Source organism: Lontra canadensis, unplaced genomic scaffold (genome assembly GCF_010015895.1).
Source record: "Lontra canadensis isolate GAN:19392208 unplaced genomic scaffold, GSC_riverotter_1.0 scaffold1, whole genome shotgun sequence".
Lineage (NCBI taxonomy): Eukaryota > Metazoa > Chordata > Mammalia > Carnivora > Mustelidae > Lontra > Lontra canadensis.
This window is the reverse complement of record NW_022630995.1, coordinates 33,344,156-33,361,755: the sequence shown is the minus strand read 5'-3', so window position 1 is coordinate 33,361,755 and position 17,600 is coordinate 33,344,156. Positions and strand designations below refer to the sequence as shown.

General features: G+C 46.6%; 1 protein-coding gene across 9 annotated transcripts in view; it reads left to right on the top strand.

Annotated features, from left to right (window-relative positions):
• The first annotated feature begins 5,427 nt into the window (after positions 1-5,427).
• Positions 5,428-17,600, top strand: part of LIMCH1 (LIM and calponin homology domains 1) — a 324,446-nt gene continuing 312,273 nt past the window's right edge. For 8 of the 9 annotated variants that reach the window (XM_032852716.1, XM_032852691.1, XM_032852697.1 and 5 more), the window contains exon 1: positions 5,428-5,586. In XM_032852716.1, the coding sequence (XP_032708607.1) occupies positions 5,491-5,586 (96 nt within the window). In that variant the 5' untranslated portion in view covers positions 5,428-5,490. The remainder of the gene's footprint in view (positions 5,587-17,600) is intronic. The other variant, XM_032852684.1, reaches the window with a different exon arrangement.

The window sequence follows — 17,600 nt, the reverse complement described above, 5'->3', positions numbered from 1 at the left end:
GATCATGAATTTACTGCTCTAGTTTTATCTTTCCTTCCCATTTTGCTTTCTGAGGAGTTGCTGTTAATTTCTTTTGAGCTCGGCTCTTCAAGTAAAGACTATTTTATTTATTTTGTATGGCATTTATAGGAGTTTTGCAGTAGGAAAGTTATTCAGTCAGTCATCATCTGGGAAATTGAAATTGTTATTCACATTCTTTTTTTATTATTATTATGTTCAGTTAGCCAACATATAAAAATCTTCTGCACAGCAAAGAAAACAACCATGTTCTTTTAAAATGGCTTTAAAATTCAAAGCAATGACAAATTGAGAGTATTTTTCAGAATGCTCCTTAAAGATTCTCATACCTACTTTGCTATGGTGAGAACCGCCACATTACGGGAACAGAGAAAAAGAGGTGGCTAATTTTGACTTGGCTGCTAAGGAAGTTGCCAGAAAGGTGACATTTAAGTCAGACTTTGGAGAATGAGAAATTCAGTACCCCTATTTACCACCAACCATTAGTTTCCAAACTATTTTACATGGTGTCATTTAGAGTTAGTCTTTGTCCAATTGATTTACCTCATTTTATATACTAATAGATATACATATTTTAATACACAATGTCATCAAAATTATTATTATCCATTAATTTCTAAGTGGCAGGTAAGGAAGCAGATGATTTATTGATAAAACTGCAAACCCAGAAAGGCTAAATAACATTTTCACTCCTGTAACACAGTGACAGGGCTAGATTCGAACTTGAGTGTGGCAACTGAACCATGTGCTCTTTGGGGAGCTTCACTGACCAATGGCCCCAGCTGCTGTGCTCTGAAGTCCATTGCCATGTCTGCATTAAGCCCGGCTTTCCACCGGGCTGCTCGCAGCCAGTTACTAAATATGGCAGAGATACTAAGTCAGGCTTTTCCTGGAAGACCCTGGACTCCTCTGGCAGCAGACTGGCCCACAGACCTCCTCGCCAAAGCTTCCTTGGAGCCCGAGATGACACTCTGCCTGAACTTCCTTCCCTCTCTTTGCTTGAGGTCAGGCTTGCATTGTGCTCTGACTGCTTCCCCAGCATTTTCTCTCAAAGTCATGTCCCTGATAAAATCCTTGCACATTTAACTCTATCTTGGTGTCTGCTTCTCAGAAGACCCAGACTATCTCCCCTAGTTTGTGGAACCTCAAAACCCATGATTTTAGACAAAATGACTAAAAATGGACTAAAGATCAAAATGTAAGAGGGACAACTATCAGACTGTTAGAAGAAACATAGGCATCAGTCTTCACGACCCTGGATGAGGCAATGCTTTCTTAGATGAGACACCCAAAACACAAACAACAAAAGAAAAAATAGATATTTTAGACTTCATCAAAATTAAAAACTTTTCTTCTTCAAAGGATAGCATCAAAAAAGTGCAAAGCCAACACACAGAATGGAAGAAAACATTTGCAAATTGTATATCTGATAAGGGACTCTTACCTAGGATATATAAAGAACTCTCCTAACTCAATGATAAAAAGAGAAATCACTCAATTAAAAAAATGGACAAAGATATGAATAGGCATTTCCTCCTAGAAAATGCACGAACGGCCAATTATTCATGAAAAGATGTCAACATCATTAGTCATCAGGGAAATGCCAATTAAAACCACAACGAGATACCACTTCACATCCACTAAGATAATTATAATAAAAAAAAAAATCAGAAAATAGCAAGTGTTAACAAGGAGGTGGAGAAATTGGAACCCTTCTACCCTGCTGGCGGGAATGTGGAAATGGTACCGCCATTTTGGAAAAATGGTACATTAGTTTATCAAAAGGTTAAATACTCAATTATCATATGACCCAATGATTCCACTTGGCATTTACTAAGACAAATTAAAACATGGGTCCACACAAAGACTTGTACAGGCATGTTTATTGCAGTATTGTTCACAATAACTGAAAAGTGAAAACAACCCAAATGTCTATCAACTGATGAATGGATATACAAATGTGGTATACCCATACAATGGCATATTATTCGCCCATAGAAAGGACCAAAGTACTGATATATGCAGACACATGGATGAACCTTGAAAACATTATGCTAAGTGAGAGTAACAATACACAAAGGACCACATATTGTATTATCCCATTTATATGAAATGCCCAGAAGGGGCAAATTGATCATGACAGAAAGGAGATTAGTGCTTGCCAGGGTGCAGGGGCATGGGAAATTTGGAGGATGACAGCTAAAGACTGGGGGGGGGGTCTTTTTGGAGAAATCAAAATGTTCCGAAATTAATTGTGGTGATTGTTGTACAACTCAGTGAATATATTAAAAAGTAATATGTGAATGATATCTCAATAAATCTGTCACTAAAAAATCCATGCTCTCTGAATACATATATCCTTCCTCTGGCATTTATCCTAGAGTGCCTTGTCTTATGGCTCTTTTTTTCCCACCCAAATGTTGCTTCAGATCCTCCAAAGAGTGATGATCTTTGAATTGTGGCATTTCTTCTGGATTTGATTTCTTCATTCAAATTTCCTCCAGTGGACATATATTACTTTTATATTTGAAAACTATGTTATACAGAAATGAAAATGTTGTTTCATTAACAAAAGTATTAGCCCCTAAAGGAAAAGGTCTGTGTCCCTTTGTGGAGTCCTCTGATGTTAGCACAGAAAGTAGATGCTTAACAATAATTTGTAGAAGTTCTTGAGAATGGCATGAGGTTTGAACTCCATTATGGTTGTAAGTCCTTGGGTCTTTGGTAATCTCTGTGAATTTCTTATTGGTAATAGAGCCCAGGAAAAGTAGGTATTATTTTGTGATTATTAACCTTCATGTATAAATGTATTTCACTGGAAGAAAAATGTTTTAGTTTGAATGCCGGGTTCAATAGCAGCCATTTTACTGATAAGGTAGATTTTACCTTCATGAAATCATTTTCGAACATTTGGGTCAGGGCTTCCCCTCCTCCCACTTGCTCCCTGCAGGGAAGCCTGCCCAAAGGGGCATCTTTCATTAGTGTGCCGGGGCTGATTGTGAATTACTGACTTTGCCATGTTTCTTTGTAGAGACAAGGTCCTCCTCTGACAATATTTCTTTAGCCCTTTTCCTCAGCTTGTCTTCTTTACTCTTTGTAATGTCCCCCTCCCTCCTTTTTGGAAAGCAGGAAAGATTAAACGGAGCACTGTCTCTGCCAGCCCCAAGCTGGGTCCTTTCACATTCAGAAATCCTGTTTTCTCCTCATAGTGATTCTGCTGAAAGGTTGCCATCTCAACCTCATTTGAGATGAGGAAACTGAGGCATGCATTGTAAGTGGTGGCCTTGGGACCGGGCCTGGCAAGACCGTGCAGTGCATGGTTAGGGGCAGATGGCGCCGGGCTGTCTGGGCTTGAATCCGGGCTTCAGGGCTCCCCAGCTGCCTCCCTCCCCTCCCCTCGCCGCCTTCTTTCTCCTAGTTCCTTACAGGGTTGATAATAGTCTATGTTACCAGGTTGGAACAGGGAATGAGTTAGTCAATTATTTGTAATGCACTTAGAACAGGGCCTGGTACCACGCAAGTACCATAGAAGTGTTGTAAAAGTAAATAAACTGAAAGCTGTCTGAATCCAAAGCTGCTCATGGTGGAATTTCAGGCCTGCTTCTTGTTCCATTCCCCTGTTAAAGTAGCAGAATTGGGCAAAAGCTAAACTTGGACTCTGGACAGGGAACAGAGGCTGAGCTGCGGAGGCACCCACCGACTTCCTGCCCCGTCCAAACTCTCTCGCTATCAGCCGTTCTAAAATGTGAATCCGTTCGCTTTAGGTTGGCTGAAGGTACTGAGCTCTGAGGTGCCAGCCTGAGCCCCGTTCCGCGCCTCAGGCCTGGCCTAGCCTGAGGCCTCTCCCATGTTGTCGCTCCCACGTGGCTCCTCCCTCATCACGCCCCAGTCATGCATGCTAGTTGTGGGTCCCCTGACCCCTACCAAGCTCATTCCCATCCCAAGGCCTTTATAGGCATCTGGGAATAGTTCCCCAGATGGCTGCGTGGTTAACGTCTCTCTCATTCACGTCATCTTGTCACCCAGCTTTGTCAGAAAAACCTTCCAGGCTCACCAAATTGGGCTCCGGAGCAAAACAGAAGGCGTGCTCAAGGAGAGTGGCTGAGAGTTTATTCGGACACCATTGGGAGGAAGTGGGGAGGGGAGGGAAACCACAATAAGATGGGGAGGACTTTACCACTACCTGGCCTGGGGCAATAGGCTGGGACAAGAGGAGACTGGGAACCTCGGAGAACCCAAGGACGGCCCCCAGGCAGGGCTGTCGTCCTCAGGGAATTGGTGCAGCAGCCAGTCTGCTGGATTTCTGCAGTAAGGGGCAGCATAAATACCCCACCTCCCCGCTGACCTCCCGCCTCCCTCCCGTTCACCGAGCCTGGGCGCACAGATCGGACCGCCTCCCAGGAGGAGTGGAGAGGTAATCGGAAGTCAGCTAATCCTCTCTCTTCCCAGGTCACAGTTTACCTTCTCTTTTCTCTTTACAGGACTCCCCACAATCACCTTCTTTTGTTTTACACGTCTATTTGTCTGCCTACCTTAGCCCCTGCCATCCTCTCTAGAAGGTAGCTATCTGGAGGGCACGGACTTCGGCGTTTTCTATTTTTCTTTATTTTTTCATCTCTGGGTCCCCAGCGCCAACCCCAGTGCCTGATACATAGTCACACAGTAAATATGGGTTGAATGAATCAAAAGACTGGTTGGCTTATAAATAGCTTGGCTGAAGAGAAAAAGGCTTATAAGGGTGGTTTTTCTTTTTTTCTCACATTAGGATCGGGTGCCTGAACCCTGCCTGGCTCTGGGACCGAGGGCTGCGCCTCTTGCTCCCCCCGCTCCCCCGCACCGACTTCTGCGAACGGGCGGGACTGCAGGTGCGGCTAGGGCCCCCGCCCGCGCCCCTGCCCGCGCCCCCGCCCGCGCCCCTGCCCGCGCGTCCTTCCCACCCGCCGCTGGCCCTCCGGCTCCCCCGGGGACGTGTACGCCGCGGTGGGCGCGCATCTCCCAGGCGCCGGCCGACCCGCTCGCCTGTCCGCAGCGGGGCACCGCGCAGGGACGTGCGGGGTGGCTGCCCGAGGGCTCCAGGCCCGGTTGCGGGCAGGGAGGGAGACACCCAGTGCTCACTCGCGGTTATTTTTACTCGGTAGCTGACACCCTCCCCCCGGGGGGGCGGAGCGGCCAGAGAAGGTGGGGAGAGAGGGAGCTCCCGGCGCCTCCGCGCTCGCTCCCGCGGGGGACTCGGGGCGCGGCGGAGACCCGGCGGCGCAGGGAGCAGCTGCCGCGGCGTCCTCCGGCAGCGCGCCGCTCTCCTCCGGGACCTGCGCCGGGCGGGGGCGGGGCGGGGCGGGGCGGGCCGGGAGGGGAGGGCGGGCGGGAAGGGGCGGGGAGCGCGCTCCTGCGGCGGCGGCGGCGGCGGCGGCGGCGGCGGCGGCCGTCCTCATCCCGGCGGCCCAGCGCTCGAGTGCACGCGGGGCTTCGCAAATGGCTTGTCCCGCTCTGGGTCTGGAAGCTCTTCACCCTCTGCAGCCGGAGCCGCCCCCCGAGCCTGCTTTTTCCGAGGCGCAGAAGTGGATCGAGGTAGGTGCCCCCGGCTGGCGGGAGGCCTTGCAGGGGCGCCCGAAGCCACCGACCCGCACACACGGACGACAGGTCCAGCCTCGCCCCCCCCCCCCCCCCACTTTCTTTTGCCAGCTGGCCCAAATCACCCGCCCGAGCCTCGGGCGATCTGCGATGCCCTGGCGCGGGTCTCGGGAGAGGGTGGGCGTGAATGAGGGGCGCCGCAGTCTGGCTGTGCGCGTGGGGGGCACGGAGTGGTCTCCTGCGCCTGCATCCCTCCTGCCCGCCAGCCGCGCGAATCTCAGCTCCCGCCGCTTCCACGCCGGGCCGAGGAAAGCGCAGTGCCCGCAGGAGCGCCGCAAAGGCGCAGGAAGCGCGAGACCCAGAGTGCTGCAGACGCCGCATTTCGGGGGGGGAGGGTGTCCTGCTCCCGGTCCTACCTTACCCCTCTTGACACCCCCTCCTCCCGTCCCAGCTCCTCCGGAGCGGAGTTGGCAGTGTCTCCACGGAAGCGCGTACCCACCAGAGCTTCTGGCTGTATCCTGGCAGCGGGTCAGGTGTGAGGCTGGCCCAGCGCACAGGGCCGGGGAGACTGCAAGACCCACCTGCAAGCGCGCCATCCGCATAGACGCTGCCCAGCCATTGGCAACCCCTGCTCTGTACTAGAGGCGGCGGGGCGGGCTCCCAGGTTGCCGGGTCGCAGGCCCCGCTGGCATATTTCACTTCTTAAATGACTCGGTGGCAGGCCAGGGAAATCACTGGAGCTCTCGGCTCAGTCCAGGCGGCTCTCGCTGGGTGATCCTGATTCTCGATGTCTATCTGTAGATGCAGCTTCGTGGTCCTGCGCTCCCCAAATGACGTGTCTGCCGGGGATCAGGACGCTTGGAGGGCGCGAGGGGGGAAAGGTGACCCCCTGTGATCCGTGCAGTGAGCCTCGGTTTCGCCAGATGGCCTTTCTTGAGGCTTAGCGGAAGGCGAATTTGACCCTTTTCCTCAGTGACAGGCAGCCCTCCTTGCGGATAGTTCAAAGGAACGAATGCACCGCTAAGTCATTGGCCCAGCAATGGTGAAGCGGGTTAGTACTCAGGCTGTCACTGGGTGACACCCCCCCCCCCCCCGCCCGTTGTCAGGATGTTTCATGGGTAACAGAGCTACGATGGTACAGATTTGAACCTGCTAAACTGCTTGCAGAAACCACCCTCACGGACTGCTGCTCCAGTGCTCCAGCAAGAGGCCTGCCCCCTCCAGCGTTAGCCAGATCCAAGCAAGAGTGTTAGGCAGAGTTTAGAAACATCCATTTAAAAATAGGGTGAAAGAAACAGAAGATTAAACTTGAGGCTCTGTTGATAAAAGCCCCAATTATATCTCTCATAATTTGATGGCTTATGACCTGATGAGAAAAACACCTTGGCTTTTAATTTTTGATATGTGGCCAGAAAGGCTTGGTGGGGGGGTGACAGGTGCTCTCTGTACGGCATACTTGGGCTCACAGGACACACAAGAGACGTTTGTATTCACTGGCTTAGTTGAGAGTTGGAGAGCTGTATTTTTCATGTTCTTGAACTTTAAAATTCTCAGGAGAGATTTTAGATGTGGATAGTAGGTGAGGGCAGAACATCAGAGCCCAGGAGTCTTGCAATTCGTGGAGGCAAGCGTGCACAATATTCTTTGTAACATTAATATAGTCTACTTAGAAAATGGTTTGTCGTATAAATTGCAGGAAAGGGCACAAGTCTTAAGTGCACATCTACGTGAATGTTCTCGTATGTATATGTACCATTACAACCTACATCCAGATCAGGGTCTAAAACATCTCCTTTCGCCCAGAGGATCACGGTCTGTTTTTAAGTGGTGGTATGTATGAGGCTAGATGTTTTGCAGGACAGGATATCAGCTTTTGTCCTGGTTCCACTGGTTTAAAAGAATTAAAAAAAAAAAAAAAGCAGGGCTTCCTTAAGAAAGTAGAGCTCTGATTAGGACCTACCGACGGGCCTGGCATTATTCGCGATGCCTTGCGGGTATGCCCATTGGAGAATGCGAGACCCGTGGGGGCGTGCGTGGCTTTAGGACTAGGCGGCGGTGGCGCTCTGCTCTGCGCGTGCATTATTGAAGCGGCCTATCTCCTTTCATTTGCGGGAGTTCGGTTTCTGGGAAAGGAGAGCTTCCCCTCCCAGGCCGTCTGAAAAGGTATTTGCTCCCGGGAGAGATAGTGACCTCCCTTTTTTTCCTTCCCGGAGGTTCCTCTTGAAATGTAAATGCCGAGTCTGCAAACCGGGGGAACCCGGGAGCCGTAACAGATGGTTCTGCGCGCAGTTGCCCGGTGAACAAAGATTCCTCGGCTAATATAGCAATAATGTAGTACTTGAGGGAGCTGAATTCCTGGCTGGATTGTTATCTCGAGACAATTCCATCTCCTTTAGGGGCCCCATTGTCTTCGGCAACATCCTTATTGGAAGGGCTTTGTTTTTCACTTTTGTTCTGTCGTTGATTAAATTTCCCACAGCACCCCCCCCCCCCCCCCCCCAGGCTACTGCTTTGAGTAGTCAGGAATTTCACTCTTTCAGAAAAATGTTCCCTTGGGTGCAGCAGGTTAATAAACAAACTTTGCAGCTTGTCTTTCCTCCTCAGCCCTTGGTCTTCCTTGAGTCATGGGTTGGCCAGAAAAGATTCATTCTTAATAAAGGCTCAAGGAACAAGCTCCATGAGATCACTTGTTAGTGAGGAATTTCTCAGCCTTGTCTGTTAGAGGGCCGGGTGACTGGCAGGAAATGTGGGCCTGGGAACTGATGCTCCCACCTCCGCCCACCCCCAGCTTCTGCCTTAGCTGGCAAAGGTGAGAGCCCTAATGAAGGTCACAGACCATGTGGGAACAGCTCGGTAAGACAGTGCGGGGGTTTTTTGCTTTTGTTTTTGTTTTTTTGTTTGTTTCGTTTTGTTTTAATAGCTGCAGAAGCAGGGCTGCATGTCTTAATGTGGGTTTAGGAGACTCTGAAAGGAAACAGCAGACTTCCAGTATTAATCGTGGCCACCAGCAGGCAGGGGCCTAACTTCCTTCCACATTCCTTTTCTAGAAGGCCTTCCCAAACAAAGGGGCAGTGAGGACAGCACAGGGGTTAAGAGGTCAGACTTTGGAGCTGGGCAGCCTGGGTTTGAATCCTGGGTCTGTTGTCTTCTAGCTGGGTGACCTTGGTCAGGCTGCACTTCCTCCCCTTTTGGTTCTAAACTGTTTTCTTTGAAAGCTAGTTCTAGTCGTTAACAACAACAGAAATCACAAAGATATTGTTGAAAGCATCTGTAAAACAGGGACACTAAGACTAGCTTATCTACCTTGAGGAGTGCTGGGAGAGTTAAATAAGTCAGTGTATTTTATTTTATTTTATTTTAAAAGATTATATTTATTTATTTGGCAGACAGAGATCACAAGTAGGCAGAGCGGCAGGCAGAGAGAGGAGGAAGCAGGCTCCCTGCGGAGCAGAGAGCCCGATGCGGGGCTCCATCCCAGGACCTAGGATCATGACCAGAGGCTTTAACCCACTGAGCCACCCAGGTGTCCCAAGTCAGTGTCTTTTAAATGCTCAGAAGAGTACCCAGTATTTAGGAAGTGTTGTCTAAGTAATGATTGGTGTTATTACCCTTAATAATAATACTACTGCCATTCTTACCACCATCACCACCATCGTCATCAACACTCCTGTGATTGCCATAGTTACTGTTGTTCCTACACCTGTTTTGGAAGAAAATCTCCAGAACCCTGAGTTTCTAACTATAAAACAAAGAAATTCAATTACCTACTCATCTCATTCCATTGTCAGACCTTATGAGCTCCAGATACCTGGCCCAGAAGTTAGGTGGATGCTATGTTAACTCGCATTAGAAGAGATATAGGGACCAGAGCAAAACCGGTAATATCTACTCATAAAATGATCCTGGTGGTCCATGCCGTTAAGGCTTAGGAAACGATTCCTCAATATTATGTCAAATATTTGCATTTAATGTGGTCTTTGTTACCAGACTCCAAGCAGAGTGCTCAGTGCCTTTCCTCTTGCTGCCGATCCAACGTTAAGTCATTATACAAATAGTGGCTCTGAATGTTCATCTCACATGTGGCAGCGTTTTGTTCCCTTAAGTTTTATCTGCTCCTGCTAGAAAAAAGGAACCATTCCCCCCTTTAATTCCCTACCTCCTTCCTCCCTCCCTTCCTTCCTTTCTTTCCTTTTTTCTTTTTCCCTTGATGATATCTGTTGAGTCACAGGAGTTTGTTAGTGGGTAGATGATTCTAATTTTCTTGGTAACCACCGCCTGCGCCCCCATTGCCTCTCTGCCCACAACAATATTTATCTGTTCTAATCTGTGGTTCTTCTCTGCAGTGCCAAACACTTTCTGGAGAAACAGATGTCCCTTCAACTTGGTTTCAGTTGTGATTTGGAACAGGTTGCCAGGCCTTTGGGGAGGGGTTGCAAATTTCAACCCAACTCAGCCTTGCTTCTCAACTTGAAGTCTCTGGACTCCTTTAACCTTAATCACAGCATGCCTGTGGGGCTTGGTGCCGAATATAATCTTATTTGTGACCTAATCCGTATTTCACATGCGTGGGAACTTGTGCGGGGCGGGCCGGGGTGGGGGGAATCCAGCTCATCATTTGGGGTCATTTCTCCCGCCCATATAGAATTGTTTTCTTATTCCACTGGGACCTGATTTTGGAAGATTAAAGGCACCAAGGGTACCTTTGCTCTCCAAGACTGAACGATGGTGTATTGTTTGGCAATAGGGAAGGTTTATGAGTAGTCTTTGAGAGACTCTAGCATTTGGTGGCGGGTGACATATGATATTTGCAGTGTCATGACGAGTGAACATGTGACGTAAGTTGTATTGTCGTTCAAATTCTCCACCTCTGTGGAGACCGGATGATTCTTACATCTTTCCACTACAACAGAGATGTGACTTGGCATATCCTTCGCCAGCATTGCATGGGGAGCTGAGGAAGAGGAAGAGGAAGAAAACCTCTTCTGGCTAGACGGAGAAGGGAGTAGTGGTCTGAATAGATATGTAAATCAGAGCGGGCAGCATCTTTCTCACAAGGACACTTAAATAAACTCTGGCCTGTTTGTGTACAGGAGCCGCTATGATACAATGCGGTCACATGGTGGGAGAACAGTGAGGTCCCACAGATTTGGGGGAGAGGGAAGTGGCATGGGAGGTAGAGCTGGCCCCTGTCGCCCCAGCATCTCCCTGGAAACAGAGTTTGCACGGAGTGAGCTCCGAATGCGGGACTGAACTCTGGCCGCCAAGAAGGGGCGGGGTGGGGCCTGTGTTCCCAGCCCTAGATCTCTTGGCCCTCGGCTCTCCGCTGGGGGATGACAATGGAGCCATGATGCAGACATCTGGCTGTGATTCCGTGGGTGGCAGTCAGTGCTAGGTGGGACCAGGCAGCTCCTAGAGATTGGCCTGGCAACTTCCCTTTTCTGCTTTGGAACCACTCTGATATTTAAGAGTGGTGTAGTTCGGAGTAACGTGGTAATGGTAATGATGGTCGTGAAACTGATGCTCAGGATGATAAAAGCTGATATTTATTGAGTGTTTACTACATGCCAGGCACTGGGCTAAGAAGTCCGTGTCTGAATGAATCCCTTACAAGTAAGTACTAGTATCATCCCCATTTACAGATGAGAAAATTAAGGCCCCGAGAGATGAAGTATCTTGCCCAGACTTTCAAGTAAGTGGCAGAACTAGGACTTAAAGCACCATTTCTTAACTTATATGAATATATACATTGTTAGACACCCCAGATTCTATAGTTGAGGAAATTGGGGCTTTCAGGAATGAGGAAACCCATCCAGAGTCACAGAATCAGTGAGTACCTGTTCGAGTCAGGATTTAAATCCAGGCTGTCTGACTTTGCTGCCCTAAACTCTGGTAAGGACTGAGTTCCTGTTTCTCTAGCAGCTTCCCCTGTATGTGGGAGCAGATTGTGGATTTTGGAAGCTGTGGGTCGCTAGACCATTCCCCATGGCTCGTCTCTTTCAAATATGGGTGTGAAGGGGTATCCCTGATGGGTTTGACACGTCTGAGGCCTTTACCACAGCTCTCACCTTCCCCCGAGAGCGCTCCCAACTGGCCAACATCTCACCTGGGAAAGGTTTTGTTGTTGAGTTCAGTCAAGAGGCAGGTCCTTACGAGAGAGGAGATTGGCAGCCTCTCCTGCAGGTGTCTCCACGTCACATCCTAAAGAACTAAAGGGTCAGAACAAAGCAGCTCTGTGACTTCTGGGAATCCTCAGCATCCCCGTCACTGACCTTCCAGTCTAACCTTAATCATTTTGGCCCTTATTTTCATGGTTGAGGACTGAATGAGTTGATCTTTGACTAAACTGCTTGCACAGGAACTCTATTTTCTTTCTTTTAAAAAAAATATTTTATTTATTTACTTAATTACTTATGAGAGAGAGAGAGAGAGAGGGAGAATCTGAAGCAGACTTCCTGCTAAGCGCAGAGCCTGGCATAGGGCTCGAACCCAAGACCTCGAGATCATGACCTGAGCTGGAACCAAGAGTTTGGTTGCTTAACTGACGCAGATCCACCCAGGCGTCTCTGGATTTTTTTGTTAAGCCTGGTTTACTCTTCTGTGGTTCAGGAAAATGTGGAAAACAATTTTATAATATTTCCCCTCATCTGTTCCTAAGGATGTGTGTGTGTTTATATTTGAAGCAAAAGAAAGGTAGCAGGTATGATCTTTTTGGGGTGAAGGGTTGGGTGGGAAAAAGGATGACTTCAGTGCAATCAAATGAGGAAAGGAGAGGATAAAAGAACTTTGTTTTTAAGTGATTGAGAAAAATAAAAATAGTCTAAATGAGAGGGTTACTAGATGATACAGGAAAATAAAAATAGTCCTTAAAAAAAAAGTGACAGAATATTGGAAAGACTTCTGCCTGGCCATGAGGAGATGTTCTATCTCTCTCTGCAAGGAAGAATGATGTCATCTAGTTCAGTTCTGCTGTGGTAAAATTCCATGTTTGTAGCGTTGAAAACAACACTCCCAAAGAGATGTGCCCAGGAAGCTAGACCTGATGGGATGGCTGCTGTGTCTCAGGGAATTATCTTTAACAGGCGGGAGAAAACTAGGTGACGTAGTCTGCGACTTGCACCTGAGGAATGTCTTAGTGGCTATCTTTGCCCACTAAACTTACGTTATCAGCAAAACTGCATCCTTATATCTATGATGGGACTTTAAGAACAAAGTATTGGTTAGGCTGAGAAAGCTCCACGTTTCCACTGTTCTGTATTCTGCCTGTGATAGTGATCAGGCTACAGCTCATACGGGATGCAACTTGGCCACCTGGTCAGCCATAGAATTTAGAGACCTACCCCACCCACCTATCCCTAAATAGCCCTTGGGAAGCTATGTAAGAATAGACCTGCACTTGTTTTTTTTTTTTTTTTTTTAAAGTAAATGTCAAGGGCAAAGGCTTGTGGCATTTTTATTTCCATGACCCAATACTGTTATAAAAAAATCCTCAGCGATACTTTTGGTAAGAAAAGTATCTTACCAAGTATCTTACCAAGGGACTGAAGTTTTATTTATTGTGCTGAGGACACAGTTCTTTTCCTTCCCTGATAAACATTTAAAAAGAATGATATTCAAGCACTTACCTTCTTTCTAATGGGAAACTGAAGGAAGGCTAGGATGGGCTCGGCCAGATTGTCTAAAATATGAAAATATTTGGGATGCTTCACTATCACTCATTTGTAAATTCACTACAGTGTAAACACTAAAAATAAGCATACGGTGGAAATAAACATTAACGTGTGAAAGTGTTTCAAACAAATCGTTTCCTGGGAAGTAGTTACCAAGCCCCAAAGATGTGCCAGGCATGGCGCTAACAACCGGGGTTGGATGGTGAACAGCAGAAACCTAATTCCCATCCACATGATGTGTGTGTGTGATCTTAAATTAAATTAAATTAAAATTAAATTAAAATACACAATTACAAACTGGGCGAAGTACTATGAAGACAAAGAATGAGGGGCTTAAGAGAAAAGTGCTTGAGGCAGACAAGGAGCATTTAAGCTAAGACCATGGAAGGGTGCTGGGCAGGAGAATTAGATGGACACAGATTTATTGAGACAAGGGCTTGCATGTACGTACAACACATGCTTTTATTGTGATTACTCTTAGAAAAAAAGGTAGAATAGGAACATTGTTAAAGTTCTCCAGATGTATTGAAGGTGTGTGTATGTGGGGGGAAGGGGCCGGGAAAGGGGCTGAGTCAGAAGCTCTTGAATATCCTTGCAAGCCTCTCATAGTAGGGTTTGCATTATGATCCAGTGCACCTCTTAGGACCGAGGCACAGATAAGTCAAGACCTCTTCTTCTAGGAGAAATAGCAGAGAGGATCTTGGGATTTATTTTTTGAGCCTGGACTCTGGGATTACAATTCTTTTTGAAAAGATTTTATTTATTCATCTGACAGAGAGAGCGAGAGCACAGCTGGGGGAGCATAAGAGGGAGAGGGAGAAACAGACTCCCTGCTAAACAGGGAGCCTGATGAAGGCTCGATCCCAGGACCCTTGGCTAACGGCAGATGTTTAAACAGCTAAGCCACCCAGGCGCCCCTGGGATTAAAATTCTTATACCAAATCGGAGCTATAGAAGCTGTACTCCACTCTGAGGTAAGAGGCTTGCAAGAAGCTTGCTTTCCTTTCAGTGAGTGAGCAGAGCGATTTTGTATAAGACTTTGGGTGATGACCTATAGATGTCCACTAATTTGGGAACTTGCCCCAGACTCCTTTAAAAGAAGGGGCGTTAAAACTAATAAAGTCATGTGCCATTTGGGAATCCCAGAAGTCGTAAACTCTGGAGGTCTGTGACTTTGGTTTCTTTCAGCACTTGAACCCACCACCTCTACAACCCGCCTTCCTCATGGTTCAGCATAGCTGCTAGAGACTCGTCATCACATCATCCTCCAGGGGGCACCTGGGTGGCTCAGTTGTTAAGCGTCAGCCTTTGGCTAGGGTCATGACCCCAGGGTCGAGCCCCACATCAGGTTCCCTGCTCAGCGGGAGGCCTGCTCCTCCCTCTCCCACTCTCCCTGCTTCTGTTCTCTCTCTCTCTGTCAAATAAATAAACAAAATCTTAAAACAAAACAAAACATCATCCTTCCAGAAAGCAGGATGGAGGAATAAAAAATAAAGACTACATAAGACACCTTCTAGAAAATTCTTCCCGATTCTTCTGCTTATGTTTTATTGCACAGGTTTTCAGTAATATGGCCACATCTGGTTGTAGGGGAGGCTTCAGTGTCCTCAGGTCGTACTCTGGATTCTATTCCTCAGAAGAAAGGGGAAAATGGCTGTTGAGTTAGGGGGACCCTAGGACGTCCTTTCCCCACTTCTCCAAGGACAGATCCTTTCCAGACAGAGCTTAAATATGTCTGCCTCGAAGCAGACTCCCTGATTCCTCTAAGCCCATTAATCTCTCTTCCTCTGTGCAAACCCGGCATTTAGTATCTGCCTCTGTTAGAAATGTTGTCACATATCATTGTAACAAATATATGGTTGGGTGGGATCTGTCTCCTTCGATGAATCCCAAAGATCTTGTGGCCAGGGACTAGGACTTAGTCACTGTCCCCATTCCTCCTCAGTCTGCACCCCACCGGAGCCCCATGGCCACATTACCCACTGCCCCAAAGGTTTCTCAGGGAGCCTCTGCCCAGCTATAATTGCCTGATTGGCACTTGGACTCTGGCATGGTAGAGAAAATAGACTCTGTTGCTGACCTGACAGGAAGCAAAGTTTTTGTTTTTTTTTTTTTTGTTTTTTTTTTTTTAAAGACTGATTAAAAAAAGCAGTTTACCCAGTGGTTGCCTGGAGATAGTCAGTGATTGGACACTTGGAAAGTGATTTCACTTTTGGCTCTTAGGCAGGTGATATCTGTTGAAGGAATGACTTAGGAGGCCAACTTTCCCCTCAGGTTGAACTGATGTGGGGCTTACAGTTCCTGTCTGCAGGGCTGGAGAGCAAACATCTCTGTTCTTTAAATAAACATTCCCCCCCAACCCAGCATTTTCACCTGAGACTCTTGCTACTTTTTTCTCCTACCTCAGAGCAATCAGTCAGCTTCCTCTCTCTTATCTGTTGTGGGGGTTCAGATAATTCCCCCCTCTTAGTATGAAAGATCAGACTGCTTCAACTTAGAGGATAAAAAAAAGGCACTGAGGAATTTTTTGTTAATTAAAAAAATTTTTTTGAAAAAGGTGTTTTATTTTTATTTTGCTTTTTAATGAAATACCGTATTTCTATTCTACAGATAATTATCCAATATCACTATACATAGTATACTATGAAGAATATACCATTGTGGGGGGCGCTTTGGTGGCTCAATTGGTGAAGTGTCTGCCTTCAGCTCAGGTCATGATCCCAGGGTCCTGGGATCGAGTCCCGCATCAGGTTCCCTGCTCAGCGGGAAGCCTCTTTCTCCCTCTCCCACTTCCCCTGCTTGTGTTCCCTCTTGCACTGTGTCTCTCTCCATCAAATAAATAAATTAATTAAAAAAAAAGAATATACAATTGGGAAGGCATAGATGATTTTTTAAAATATGTTGTTTTTAATCGCTGATGATTGCATTTATTTATTTTATTTAAATTCAATTAACACAGAGTGTATTATTAGTTTCAGAGGTAGAGTTCAGTGATCTATCAGTCTTCTATAATATCCAATGCTTATAACATTACATGCTCTTCTTAAGGTCCATCACCCAGTTACCCCATCTCCTCACGCTCCCCCCAGCAACCCTCAGTTTGTTTCCTATTATTAAGAGTCTCTTATAATTTGTCTCCATCTATGATTTCATCTTGTTTTATTTTCCCCTCCCTTCCTCTATGATCCTCTATTTTGTTTCTTAAATTCCACGTATGAGTGAGATCATATAATTGTCTTTCTCTGATTGACTCATTTTGCTTAGCATAATACCCTTTAGTTCCATACATACATGTTGTTGCAAATGACAAGATTTCTTACTTTTGATGGCTGCATAGTATTCCATTGTATATATATTTATACCACATCTTCTTTATCCATTCATCTGTTGATGGGCATCTGGGCTCTTTCCATAGTTTGGCTATTGTGGACATTGCTGCTATAAACATTGGGGTGCACGTGCCCTTTCGGATCACTACATTTGTATCCTTGGGGTAGATACCTAGTAGTGCAATTGCTGGGTCATAGGGTAGCTCTATTTTCAACTTTTCGAGTTACCTCCATACTGTTTTCCAGAGTGGCTGCACCAACTTGCATTCCCACCAACAGTGTAGGAGGGCTCCCCTTTCTCCGCATCCTTGCCAATATTTGTCATTTCCTGACTTGTTAATTTCAGCCATTCTGACTAGTGTGAAGTGGTATCTCATTGTATTTCCCTTATGCCGAGTGCCATTGAGCATTTTTTCATGTGTCTGTTGGCCATTTGTATGTCTTCTTTGGAGAAATGTCTGTTCATGTTTTCTGCCCATTTCTTGACTAGATTATTTGTTTTTTGGGTGTGAAGTTTGATAAGTTCTTTATAGATTTTGGATACTAGCCCTTTATCTGCTAAGACATTTACAAATATCTTTTCCTATTTTGTCGGTTGTCTTTTGGTTTTGTCAACTGTTTCCTTTGATGTGCAAAAGCTTTTTATCATGATGAATTCCCAATAGTTCATTTTTGCCCTTGCTTCCCTTGCCTTGGATATGTGTCTGGCAAGAAATTGCTGCAGCTGAGGTCAAAGAGGTTGCTGCCTATGTTCTCCTCTAGGATTTTGGTGGATTCCTGTCTTGCATTTAGGTCTTTCATCCATTTTGAGTCTATTTTTGTGTGTGGGTAAGAAAATGGTCCAGTTTCATTCTTCTGCATGTGGCTGTCCAGTTTTCCCAACACATTTGTTGAAGAGACTTTTTTCCATTGGACATTCTTTCCCGCTTTGTTGAAGTTTAGTTGACCATAGAGTTGAGGGTCCATTTCTGGGCTCTCTATTCTGTTCCATTGATATTTGTGTCTGTTTTAGTGC